At 36.2% G+C, this 13,783-nt stretch overlaps 1 protein-coding gene across 5 annotated transcripts in view; it reads right to left on the bottom strand.

Annotated features, from left to right (window-relative positions):
- The window catches only part of MTRF1 (mitochondrial translation release factor 1), a 52,305-nt gene that overhangs the window by 15,234 nt on the left and 23,288 nt on the right, over positions 1-13,783 (bottom strand). For all 5 annotated transcript variants that reach the window (XM_031958444.1, XM_031958446.1, XM_031958447.1 and 2 more), the window contains 4 exons: positions 11,605-11,696; positions 9,925-10,006; positions 7,259-7,366; positions 5,226-5,398 (listed from right to left, as the gene is read on the bottom strand). In XM_031958444.1, the coding sequence (XP_031814304.1) occupies positions 5,226-5,398; positions 7,259-7,366; positions 9,925-10,006; positions 11,605-11,696 (455 nt within the window). The remainder of the gene's footprint in view (positions 1-5,225; positions 5,399-7,258; positions 7,367-9,924; positions 10,007-11,604; positions 11,697-13,783) is intronic.

The following is a 13,783-nucleotide window of genomic DNA, read 5'->3' as shown; positions in this document are numbered from 1 at the left end:
AACTGTGCATACCTTTTGATCCAGCAGCGACAGTACTGGGTCTGTATCCCAAGGAAAGGATAAAGGATAAGGACCCACATGTGCAAAAATGTTTGTTTGTGGCAGCTCTTTTCGTAGTGGCAAGGAATTGAAAACTGAGTGTATGCTCATCAATTGGGGAATGGATAAATAAATTGTAGTACATGCAGGTAGTGGAATATTGTTGTTCTATATAAAATGATGAACAAGCTGATTTTAGAAAGGCCTGGAAAGATTTACAAGAACTGATGCTGAGTGAAAGAAGTAGAACCAGAAATACATTGTACGCAATAATAACAAGAATGTGCAATGATCATTTATGAAAGATGTAGTTCTTCTCAGTGGTTCAGTGATTCAAAGCAATCCCAATAGATTTCAGATAGATAGTGCCATCTCCACCCATAAAAAGAACTAAGGAGACTGAATATAAACCAACACATGCTATGTTCACTTCTTTTTTCTGTTTTTTTTTTCCCTCTCTCCCTCTCTGGTTTTTCTTACCTAACATGATTCATAAGGAAATTTATATTATAAATAAAATAAAAATTTTGAATGTTATCAAATTAAAGTTAATCTAATATTACATAAGCTTTGCTTCTCTGTCACTTACAGAGTTATAATGAAGAATACTACATTATACTCCTAAATATCAAAGTATTTTTGTATAGCAATAGTCTTCTAGTGATATTACTGTATCTAAAATCCATAATAGACACTTAATAAATACTTGTTTTCTTCCTTCTTTCTGCCTTCTTTTCTTTCTCCCTCTCCCTTTCTTCTCTCCCTCCTTTCCTTCCTTCCAAAGAATTGAAGTTAAGAGTAACAAAGGGTAATAAAGAGGTGAATGAGCATCCTGAACAGTTGGCAACACATTATAAATGAAAACACAGAAGCAGTGTAAAAAATGTGGTACAGTAGAAATAGTGCTGGGTTCAGTTAGAAGACTTGGGTCCAAATTCTGACTTTGCCCTTTCCTAACTGCATGCAAGTAATTTCACTTCTGTGCTTCTCAGTTATTTTATAAAATTAAAGAGTTGACTTTCCTGTTGTTGTTTGCTTGCATTTTGTTTTCTTTCTCAGATTTTTTTTTCCTTCTTGATTCGATTTTTCTTGTGCAGCAAGATAACTGTATAAATATGCATACATATATTGGAATTAACATATTCTTTAACATATCTAACATATATAAGACTACCTGCCATCTAGGGGAGGGGGTGGAGGGAAGGAGGGGAAATTTTGGAACAGAAGATTTTGCAAGGGTCAATGGTGAAAAATTACCCATGCATCTGTTTTGTAAATAAAAAGCTTTAATAAAATAAAAAATAAAAAATCAAATCAAATCAAATCAAAGAGTTGAACTAGATGGTCTCTCAGGTCCTTTTCAGCTCTAAATCTATGATTCTATGATCCCAGGAAAAAAAGGCAAGACAATCATGCAACAAGAGCAAGGAATAACCAGTGAAGTCTCAACAGGCTTAACTAATATCCACACAATGGCAAGAGAATGAGAAGCTGGCTCCCCAGATACTGGGGAGAGCAATGTGATGGATTTATAGGAGGATATGGACAAGAATGGCACAAGATGGCAGAGAACTGCTTTGGTGGATGAATAGGTTACAATCTGCTTTGGTGCTACTTTTCTGTCCAGTTTTTACTTCCTTTTCCTTCCATATTTTCTACATATCTTTAAACAATCTAAACTTGTCAACAAGTTTATGCAAATCCGTCTTTTCAACCAGCTCCTCTTTTTTATCTGTTGAGAAATTATTTCTGCTTGTCTTCAGAATTTATTTTTTGAGGGCTTTCTGTTGTTGTTGTTGTTGTTTTTTTTTCCAGCCAACTTGCCCTGCAAAAGTATATCACTGGATTCCACTAGCCTTTCTTTGGAATTGACTCTAACATCTCAGGAGCAGGAGATTATGAGCAGCCTCTCCCTCAATCCATAACTCTGTGAGGGATGGTCATGTGCCCCTCCCCCCCACTATAATTCCTAATTCAACAATAGGTTTCTTTCTGTTGCTTGAGTTTGAGAATAGCATAGCCATTCCCCTCATTACTTCTTCTATCTTTTAAAGGATGAACTTATCATTAAGGCAAGTCACAAATTGATTAGTTCCTCTGCTTTTTGGCAGACAGAAATCAGTTGATGCTCCGACACTACAATATTGTAATAGACAATATTGTTTATAATCTTTCCCAAATTTCTCATTTCACTCCATCCTTCTGCCAGTCTCCAGAATACTCCCATGACAAATATTTTTGTTGCTACCTCTGTTAATTCTCACCCAAATGCTTTTCATGTTTTTCTCTCAAGTTCTAACATATCTTCTAAGGAGATAGTCATAATATACTATGCTACTCTAAAAGCCCATCTCTTGTATCTATTCTATATCTTTTGATATACACATACCCATAAAACCTTCCAGAGCCAAATTATAGTCATAAATTCCAACCAAGTCTTGGTGATACTTATTTGGTCAAGTAGCCTTCATTCTATTAGACTGACTAGGTCACTGTGTTTGTGACCTATAATTATATGCGTGCATATAAGTAACTGTGAAAGTCACAGAAGGAGTAGACCATTGTTCAAGGCAGATAGAATAATGATAATGGACTAGAGACCATTGTTCAAGGCAGATAGAATAATGATAATGGACTAGAGAGAAAAAGCAGAATTAGACAAATTTTATTTTATTTGCTTTCTAAATAAAGAAAATATTCTTCAGGCTAAGGATAGAACAAAATTGAATAATAATAGGAAATTCACATTAAGAAAGATGAGATTTATGGAGAGATAAAATCTTGACTATTCTTACTGATATTTTCCTTCTTGAAAAGTTAGAGAAAGTAATAAAAGGAATTGTTTTTATATCCGATTATAACCATCAAAGAAAAATGGGTTAGGGATCTTTAGAAAGCTCCTAATGTAATCTTTAAGAGGATGGGCTAGCAAACTCTGAATGATTGCAGTGATTAATCTTGAGTGTGGAAAAGAGATAACACAGATCTTGCTCAGTGGAGAGGTAGAGACTATGGGTATGGAGTATTGTATATACTGTTCTTTATTACAAGGGAGCAGAAAGGGAGACATATCTGTTTTATATTAATAGTGATGTAAAACAGGAGATGAGAACAAGAGAACAAGCATTTATCAAGTGCCTAATAGATGCTAAGCTCTCATAAATATTATTTGATTTGATTCTCACAACAACTCTGGGAAGGACATGCTATTATTTTCCCCACTTTACAGTAAAGAAAACTGAGGCAGACAAAGATTAAGTGACTTGCTCAGTCACCCAGCTAATAAATCTCTGACTCTGAGTATTTGAATTCAGGTCTTCCTGACTCCAGGTTTAGGATTGTATCCAATGCACCACCTAGCTGTCGCCTCCCCCCCAAAAAAAACAAAACAAAACAAAACAAAACAAACCCTAAAATACTTCAAAAAACTTTTTTAAGTAAATTAAGTTAAAGTGAATTAAATTTTAAAAAGTAAATTAAATGATTTGCCCAATCTAAAAGGCTGAAATTTGCATCAATGCTTAAAAATAACCCTGTGATTTCAATGATGTGCAATTTTCTTCACCTAGCAGATCACAACCCTCTAGCAGGGGTCCTCAAACTTTTTAAAAAGGGGGCCAGTTCACTGTCCCACAGACTGTTGGAGGGCTGGACTATAGTAAAAACAAAAACTTTGTTTTGTGGGTCTTTAAATAAAGAAACTTAATAGCCCTGGGTGAGGGGGATAATCGTCCTCAGCTGCTGCATCTGGCCCGCGGGCCTAGTTTGAGGACCCCTGCGGATCTACAGCAACAAATGGTTTTAATAGTAGCTATGGTCATTTTCTTCACCTGATGGCTTATCTTTTATGGGTGAATGGCACTAGTCCATTGCTAGATCTCTACTTGGACTTTCTAGCCTTCTAGGGTTTGTATAGAGCCTGGTATTATAAAATAATAATAAAATTTAAAATTTAAAAATACAAAATAACAATAAAAATAAAATAATAAAAATGATAAAGGCCAATACGGAGCTTTTGAGAAAGTATAAAGTGTCCCCTGTGCCTGACATTCTCTCTCTCCTTATCTCTGCCTTTCAGCTTCCTTGACTTCCTTCCACACTGGGCTCAAGTCCCACCTTCTTGTAAAGGGCTTTCGCCATTCCCTTCACTATGGCCTTCCCTTTGAGATCACCTCCCCTTTACACTGATTAGAACTTGTATGTTTACAGCTGTTTGCTGGTTGTCTCCCCCATTAGAACGTGAGCTCCCTTGTCCATCAGTTGGAGAATGGCTGAATAAATTGTGGTATATGAAAATTATGGAATATTACTGTTCTGTAAGAAATGACCAACAGGATGATTTCAGAAAGGGAGAGACTTACACGAACTGATGCTGAGTGAAATGAGCAGGACCAGGAGATCATTATATACTTCAACAACAATACTAGATGATGACCAGTTCTGATGGATCAGGCCATCCTCAGCAACGAGATCAACCAAATCATTTCTAATGGAGCAGTAATGAACTGAACCAGCTATGCCCAGAAAAAGAACTCTGGGAGATGACTAAAAACCATTACATTGAATTCCCAATCCCTATATTTATGCACACATGCATTTTTGATTTCCTTCACAAGCTAATTGTACAATAATTCAGAGTCTGATTCTTTTTGTACAGCAAAATAATGTTTTGGTCATGTATACTTATTGTGTATCTAAGTTATATTTTAATATATTTAACATCTACTGGTCATCCTGCCATCTAGGGGAGGGGGTGTGGGGGGGTAAGAGGTGAAAAATTGGAACAAGAGGTTTGGCAATTGTTAATCCTGTAAAGTTACCCATGTATATATCCTGTAAATAAAAGGCTATTAAATTAAAAAAAAAAAAAAAAAAAAAAGAGAACACCTTTAAATTAAGCATTAAAAAAAAAAAAAAAAAAAAAAAAAGAACGTGAGCTCCTTGAAGATAAAGATCATAATTTTACCTTGATTTGCACCCTGAGAACTTTGCACAGTGCCTCACATACAGTGAGCCCTTCACAAATGTTTCCTGGCTCACTGACAATATCCTTCACATTGGAAAAAGCTGAAGGCTCGCCTTTGGGTTATGGGATACTTTTTGAGATCATGAAAACAACAGATTCTCCCAAAAAAGGAAAATTTTGTATATAATGTCTATTTAGACTGGCTTCGTAGTGAGGTTACCTCATCTGGCTGAGGAAGAACAATAACAGACATTGTTCCAGTATGAATGCGCTGCATCCTTGAGGAAAGGCCGACTTCAGGAATTCTTTGAACTCGATGAATTCCACCTTCATACTTCAAATACTTATAGACACTGTCACCAGAAATTCGAGCTGCTGCGTGGTGCAAGCCACCTTCAAATACAAAGAAATTCCAAGGAAATACATAAAATCACCTCTAAAAGCACACTCATTTTAGGTCTCGGTAATTCCTATTTAAGGTCTAGTTTAGCATATGATAAATCCTTAAAAGCCAGGGCTCTGTCTGAATGGAGTTGCTCTGTTGAAAGGGGACTTGGATGCAAGAGGGATGGTCAGTAACACTATTAGATAATGTCAATTAATCTAATAAAAATTAAAACTTTTAAATAAACTACAGTACAATAATTGTTTCCAGCTAGATTTTTTTTTTTTTTTTTTTTTTGCTGAGGCAATTGGGGTTAAATGACTTGCCCAGGATACACAGCCAGGAAGTGTTAAGTCTCTGAGGCCAGATTTGAACTTAGGCATGCTGACTTCAGGGCTGGTGCTTTATCTACTGCACCAACTGGCTGCCCCCCTATTTCCAGCTAGATCAAGAGAAAAATTAACAGCATTTAGCTAGGGCTGACTTCTTCAGCTTATTACAAATATCAATACCATCACCACTACCACCACTACCGTCATCATCATCATCAAAACTGATAGAAATATGGTTCTTTAAGGTTTGCAAAACACATTATAAATAAATATTAGCTATTTTATCCTCGCAACAATCCTTGGAGATAAGTGCTATATAATCTCCATTTTACTAATAAAGAAACTGAGGCAAACAAAAGATCCCACAATTGGCAAATGTCTGAAACCAAATTTAACTTAAGTATTGCTGCTATTATTTCACATATACAATTCAATACATAGTTTATAATTATGTCTAGGATTATTCACCCTAGTTTCATGTTTAGTCTTCTTTTCCACAAATAAAACAAAAGATAGGGATAGGAACTGGAGCTGTGATTTTAACTAGGTGGTGTGTGGACAGAACACGAAGCTTGGAGTCAGAAAGCCTCAGATACTAGCTATGGGATCTTGGGCAAGCCATTTGACCTCTTTTTGCTTCAGTTTCCCCAACTGTAAAAAGAGGAAAATAATCACATGTATCTCCCAGAGATGTAAGGATCAAACCAGAAAAAGTTTACAAAGTGCTTAGTACTAGTACTAGGACAAGGTGCCTAGCACTTTGTAGGTACTATAAAAATGACTGAATGATTGCTATTACTATTATCATGCCTGTGATCGTAGGACCCTCCTTCAAGAAGAAACCCCCACTATCAATGCAAGTCGGCATCTTCTCTAAGATTACTGTGTACTAGGCACTGTGCAAAGTGCTAAGGATATGCATGAGGCCGTACAGTCCCTGAGTTCAGGAAGCCTGGATTCTAACTGGGAAGGACAGTACCTATTGGGCAGTGGCCACGGGGGGAAAGGTCTTTTGTTTCAGAGAAGCCCAGGTGGGCACACAGAGAGGAGCAGGCCGATGGTCAGATACCCAGTCTGCTCTCTAGAGCCAGCTGGTAGACAGGCGGGCACAAGTGGGTTCAGACTCAGAATTTCCTAGAACTCTGAGAGAGAGTGACTTGTCCAGACTCAGTCAGACGGTGTCCAACAAGGACTTGAACCTAGGCCTGGCTCTGAGGTTTGCCTGTCAATAGAACCTAGTAAGCACTTAATCAACACTTTTAAATTTTAATTGAATTTTAAGTTTCTAGAGGGACAGCCTTGTCTATGCATGCATTCCTTATGTCTAGAACCACTGGCCCAACATCAGACACACCTGGGCATTCAATTCATACTTATTCAATGTCTTTCCCATTCAAATGACAAACTCCTAGAAGGCAAGAATCATGTTTTTTCCTGGTTCTGTAAAGTTTCTGTTCAAACAGAAATTATTCAAGTCGAGGTGAAGATAAAAATCAGAGAGAGGGGGGGCAGACTCCAAAGAGCAATAGTGCGTACCATAGTCAGCTGCAGTGTAGTTTAGAGTCTCAAAGTTCCAACCCTTGTAACAGGAATAGTTCTGGTACATCTCAAAGATTTCTCTGGTAAACTGTTGGCAGATATCACCTGAAAAAAGGACAGTGCAAGTTTTTAGTAAAAACCAAACTGAACCAAACCCTTTTTATATCTTCCTCCTCTGACGTTCACAGGCCCCCGGCTTAACTGAAAGGACCCAAGGTTTTGTTGGTGTGAGTTCTGGGCCCACTTGGGCAGACTGCAATCTCTGTAGTCTTAAAGATGGCCTTGGCCATGGCTAAAAATCTGGCTCTCAGGCACCAAGTCAAGGCAATAAGCGTACTGGAAGCACTTACAACGTGCCAGGTACTGGGCTAAGCTCTGGATATCAGAAATACATTGCTGGGGGCAGCTAGGGGTGCAGTGGAGAGAGCTGGAGGACTTCCAGCCCTTTAGTCAGGAGGGCCTGGGTTCAAATCCGACCTCAGACACTTAACAGGTCCTTGCTGATGACCCTGGGCAAGTCACTTAACCCCAATTGCCTCAGCAAAAACAAACAAACAAACAAACAAACAAACCCACATTACTGGGACTAGCCTGGAAGTCTTTACAGCTTGGTTGGACCTTTGTCAGGTATAGCAAAGGGTAAAAGCTCTGAGCATAGTGTTTGGCACATAGCAGATGCTACACAAGTGCTAGCTTTTATTATCGCTATTTCTGTTGTTGGTTTTGTACTTGTTCATTTTCCACAGTGACCAAACAGGCAGGACTCAGAGGTGGCTCATAGAGAAAGGTTTTTAAAATGCAAGTTAAAGTTTTAGAACTTTTATGTGATCTATTTTAACATGTTTAACATATATTGGATTACTTGCTCTCTAGGGGCGGGGGTGAGGTGAAGGAGGGGAAAATTTGGAACACAAGGTTTGGCAAGGGTCAATGTTGGAAAATTATTCATGCTTATGTTTTGAAAATAAAAAGCTTTAATAAAAAAAAAAGAAATTTTATGTGAGAAAAACAATAGAATCAGATACACTGAAGGAATAGTGCTTCAAGAGAGAACATGTCTTATTTTCTTAGGAAAGAGGTGATGAACAATAGGTATGGAATGTAACACACATCAAACAGAGTCAGTTTGTTTTTTTTGGCTTCTGTGGCAAAGTGATGGTTATTGGGACGTGAAAGCAATGTTCTCAAAAAATAATTATTACAATTTTTTTCCTTTTTGTATTAAAGCTTTTCATTTTCAAAGCATATGCATGGATAATTTTTCAATATTGACTCATTCCAAATTTCCCCCCATCTCCTCCTCACCTAGATGGCAAGTAATCCATTATATGTTAAACATGTCTTTAAAAAAAGTTAAAGCCAATATATGTATAGATATAAGATTTTTAAAAAGAAAATTAAAAAGGTAAATAATGGGGAAACATCTGAAAGGGAAGCCCTTAAGATTTCCTTTGCTTCTGTAAGAAATAGTATTAGGTAGGGTTAAGATAGGAAAATTTTGTTTATTTTCTCTGCCACCATCACTGGTGAAACAAAGCAAGGCACTAGAGCAAGTAAAACAGGGAAGACTTAAGAATCTTGCAGGAGGGCAATTAGCAAAGTGTTTTTGTCATCCCCTCCAGAACAACCTCTTCCCCCTTTTACTTCACCTTTTCTTCCTTGGAAAAAAGTCCCATAAATCAGGTCATTTTTTTAAACCTATTCTTTAAATAAGGATTCAATCTAAATTTTAGTGTATATGAAATCTGGAGCTCTTTTTAAAAAAAACCAAACAATTAAAAAAAAGAATTGGAGGGAAAATTTAATGTGCTAAAAAGTGTAGGCTTGAAGAAAAATTCAGTCAGTGCTTTCTCATGTGTATCTATATCTATATATATATATATACATATATACATATCTAGATATCTAAATATCTAGACATATATATATATATATATATATATATATATATATATATATATACATACACACCCACATCCATACACCCACATACATAAAATTCACAGGGACTTTCCCACTAGGCACTTTACTTAAGCAGAGTTCTATATGTGTCATTTCAGTTAACTTCCCCCAAATGATGGGGCAATTTGGTATTTCCCTAGGGAATAATTTCAGTAGGATAATCAAGTAGACTTCTGCCTTCATCCTTTAGACATTCTTCCCCTTCAGTGTTTTTAAGGTCAACTATATCAACTATCACTGGCTGGTTACAGCTGAGCTCCAGTTCCTGAGCATAATCCAACAGAGCCCAAGAGAAAACAGATGCCATTACCTTTCCTTGTTTGCCACTCACCTTTCAGGCTGCCCCTTTATTATAAAACTGCACTGAAAACAAGGCACTAAACCTCTATATGATATTATTTTTCTTGATCCCCCCTTAAAGGTGCCTTTGGTGTTTGCCTTAACCTGATTTTAAATACATTAAAGTACTGAAACATAGGAAGAAATTGTGCAGTGTAATTCACATCAGTTTTCACAAGTCACATATTGCCTTGATTTGCATCCATTAATTAAAAAAAAAAAAACTTTTAAAGCATGTATTTGATTTTTAAAAGTTTACCTTCCTTCAAAGAGATATCTTAAGAGTCTGAGTGAAGACAAATGAAAGAAAAATACTTGATACTTGAGAATTTGAATTTTTTCCATGAAATGATTTTACTGACCTCCAGTTGTTCTTCCAGATGTTACTTCTAAAATAATATCATTCTTGTCATCTCTGTCCTTTGGCACTAGAGACTGGAAAAGCTAAAAGATGGGGAAAACACATTGTAATTTTTATGTGCTATGAATATGTCTATTTTCCCTCATTCACTTATTCAAAGTGAATGTTTTGAATTAATTTGAATTAATTATTCAAATAATTGCACCTAAAAGATCCTGCACAATAATATCAAAACACTTAATTAGTATAGTAACTAAGGTTCATTATTTCTAAATGCCAAACAGACTGTGATAAAGATGATTCTGAATATGAAATAAGTGGTCATTTCACATTGACAATTCATTGACAATGAATTCAAGAGATTCTATTTCTCTGCTATTCTCTCATTTTAATTTTCTCAAATGTTAGACACTGGCTTAATAGATAAAGTTTTATATTCAATGAATCTTAGTTTGGACTTATTATAATTATTTCCAAAACAATAGCTTCATTCACCCAAAGGGAAAAAAAAAATAAAGCTTCAAAAACCCTTCCCTGGAAGAGATAAAGACTTTTTAAAATATGACTGTTCATTATCTTTTCCTCTGGGTGAGACCAGAGACATCATACCCTTCCTTGACTTCTTCTCACATTTACTTTCTGCTTGTAGAGAGTTCTTGGAAACTACCCTCAGACTCAAAAAGAGAATTTCTGAGGTACAACTAGAAATGGAGAAACCCTAATTAAAAAAAAAATCCCAGAGCAGAAGGAAAAACATTTCGCAACTGCCCAGTCACCTTACCAAATGAAACTAATAAGAGCTACTAGGAGTAATTGAGATTCTCCCAGCTATTTTTCGAGATTATAGAGTTTAAATTGTAAACCACACTGTAAAGAACACTGCATTGAAAGCCAGAAATCTTGACTGTCTTGATTTTATACTCATTTTTAAGTCTGTGATAATAATAAACTAACTCTGCTACCTCTGCTTCATTCCATTTCCAGGATTTCTAGTTTGATGGGAAATAAAAGTAGGTTGGTGGCCATTACGCAGCAGATCATATTTTCTATTCTGTTTTTTTAGACAAGCCAGCTTTTGAAAAAGAAGGGATTCATTATTGGTAAATTCGAGGAGGGAGTGGGAGGACACAGTCCTTGAAGTTAGTCTGATGCAGTCTGATTTACAGTTGAAGAAATAGACCAAGGATATGCTCTAGCTTAGCTCACAGGTAGTAAATGACCTAGTCAGGATTCAAGTCTAGGCCTTCCAACTCAAAATCCATTGCTCTTTCCACTAGACTGTACTAAATCCATCCCCATTGCCCTGCTTTTATCCTCTTTGAGTGAGCTGCATGTGGAGTCTGAAAGACCCACATTTAAATCCTTCCTCAGACCCTAAATAACTACATGAAACTGGCCAAGTTGCTTCTCCCTTGTTTGCTTCAGCTTTCCCAAATATAACACAGTATTACTAAAAGTACCTGCTTCTAAAGCTGTTGTGAAGATAAAATGAGACATTTGTAAAGCACTTTGCAAATCTGCGAGTACCAAATATGACCAATTGTTATTATTGTTATTACTGATAAGAATAGCGATAATAATGACATAAAATCATGCAGTCTGTAAGACAGAATGAACTCCAAACTCAAGAACTCTTAGTAAAAACACTGAACTGTGCGATGTCCATGAGATTAGAGATTACCTCTCTGCATAACCTGTTGATCTTTTGATTAATGACTTCTCTTTCTTCCAAAGCAAGTTCAAGTAACTGTTTCTCATCTTGTTTGTCTAAACCTAAAAAGCAACAACAGAAATGACGGTTACAAGTTTTTGGTCCAACTTCTTCATGGTATGTGGAACCTAAGGAGGAAGCATGGGGCAGTGGAAAGCAGTGACCAACATGGTGCTAGGGATGCCATCAAAGAGCCTCTGAGAAGAGAGGCTGGATAAGGTGGAGGATGGAGGACGGAGCATTGGACTCAGAATGGGGAAGGTTCGTTCAAATCCCCTGGACACCTATTTGTTGTCTGATCCTGGACAGGTCACTGACCTCTCGGTTCATCTGTAACATGAAGGAGATTCTAACTTTAAATATATGACCTTATGATCATGGTTGCAAGTGGCTCTGCCTTTTCTACCTAGATCTAATCAATTCTAGGTCTCAGTTTTTTTCATCAGTTTTTTCAATGAAGGGTTTGGACTTGGAAAACTTCCATTTCTCAACCTATGAGCCTATCAAACCAATTCTAATTCTAGTCTGGCTATTAGCTCACTGTGAAAGATTAGCAAACAATTTCACCATCTAGGGCCCCCAGCCTCCTTATCTATATGTAACATGAAGAATTTGGATGGATCAGTAAGTCTTTTCTGGGGACTTGCCCACGATCCTAAAACAGGGACTAAACAAAATCTATTTCTCCCACCTTTCAGTACAGCACCATTTTGGCCAAATCATCTCAACATAGCTATTATCAGGCTCCCAAGTTCTAGTCCTTATTAATATCTAAACTTGCAGCATCTGTCATTTCTCTGAATGGGCCGTGATATAAAATTTTTAAACAATCCACAATATTCCTTGTATATAATATTCTCCTGACTCCATGCATTTTCTATGGCTGTCCATTATGCCTGTAATGCTTTCCCTTCTCATCTCTACTTCCTGGCTTCTCTGCCTTCCTTTAGGTATGAGGTAAAATCCCACTTTTTACAAGAAGCCTTTCTCTGCTTCTTTATACTAATGCTTTCCAAAATTATCTCCAGTTTATTTTGTATACAGCATGTTTTTACATGGTTATTTACATATTGTCTCCCCCATTATATGTGAAATCCTTAAGAGCAGAGACTGATTTTCCCTTTCTCTGTTTCCCTGGGATTTACCACAGTGATTGACATGGAGCAGGTTCTTCATAAATACTTTTTTTCAATTCATTTGGCTTAAATCACAGAGTCAATTATAGGAATTGACTGGTTGACCACAAAGTGTGCAACATTTATGTAGTTCTGAATCTTGGTAAATATGACAATTTGGTTGTCCCAGGTTATAATGCATGAAGTCTAAATGGAAAACTTGGAAAAATGTTGATTTTACTACAGTAATCATCAGCACCATCATTAGGTAATATAGAATATTTATACTGTGACAGACAATGCATTGTTGTTGTTTTTCAGTAATATCCAAGTCTTTGTGACTTGGATTAGAGTAGATCAATGCTGTCTACGCACTTTCTTGGCGAAGATACTGAATTGATTTGGCATTTTCTTCTCCAGTGGATTAAGGCAAACAGATCAAGTGATTTGCTTAGGGTCACACCACTAGTAAATATCTGAGGTCATATCTGAACTCAGATCTTCTGGACTCCTGTAAATCACACCATATCATTAATATGTTAATCAGAGAACATATGCCTTTTATTGTCAGAATCTATATTCTCTCCATTTATTTTATCTTAGAAGCTTTTAACAGTTGTGGTACTCTGAGGCATTAATAATTTTTTAATTTTTAAAAAACAAATTTAAAAAATCCAAAATTTTAAATAAATTTAAAATTAAAACTATATAAGACAACAGTGGATAGAATAAATTTCAAAAGGTCCTATATTTGACTATATAATGCAACAATGGATAGAACTACAGATGGGTCTTCAGACATTAGTTGTAGCAAGTCTCTGGGCAAATAATTTAAATTGATTGCCTTAGTTTCCTCAATTGTAAAATGATGAGAATCAAAGTACTTACCTCCCAGAGTTGTTGAGAGGATAAAGATTTGTAAAATGCTTTATAAACATTAAAGCTAAATGTTAAGTTTATAAATTAATACAATATTAAATAAATATTGTACAATATTTAATCATTTAATACAATAAAAACCATTTAATAAATGA

This window comes from Sarcophilus harrisii, chromosome 3 (genome assembly GCF_902635505.1).
Source record: "Sarcophilus harrisii chromosome 3, mSarHar1.11, whole genome shotgun sequence".
In the NCBI taxonomy this organism is placed as follows: Eukaryota; Metazoa; Chordata; class Mammalia; order Dasyuromorphia; family Dasyuridae; genus Sarcophilus; species Sarcophilus harrisii.
This window is presented reverse-complemented; position numbering and strand designations above follow the sequence as displayed.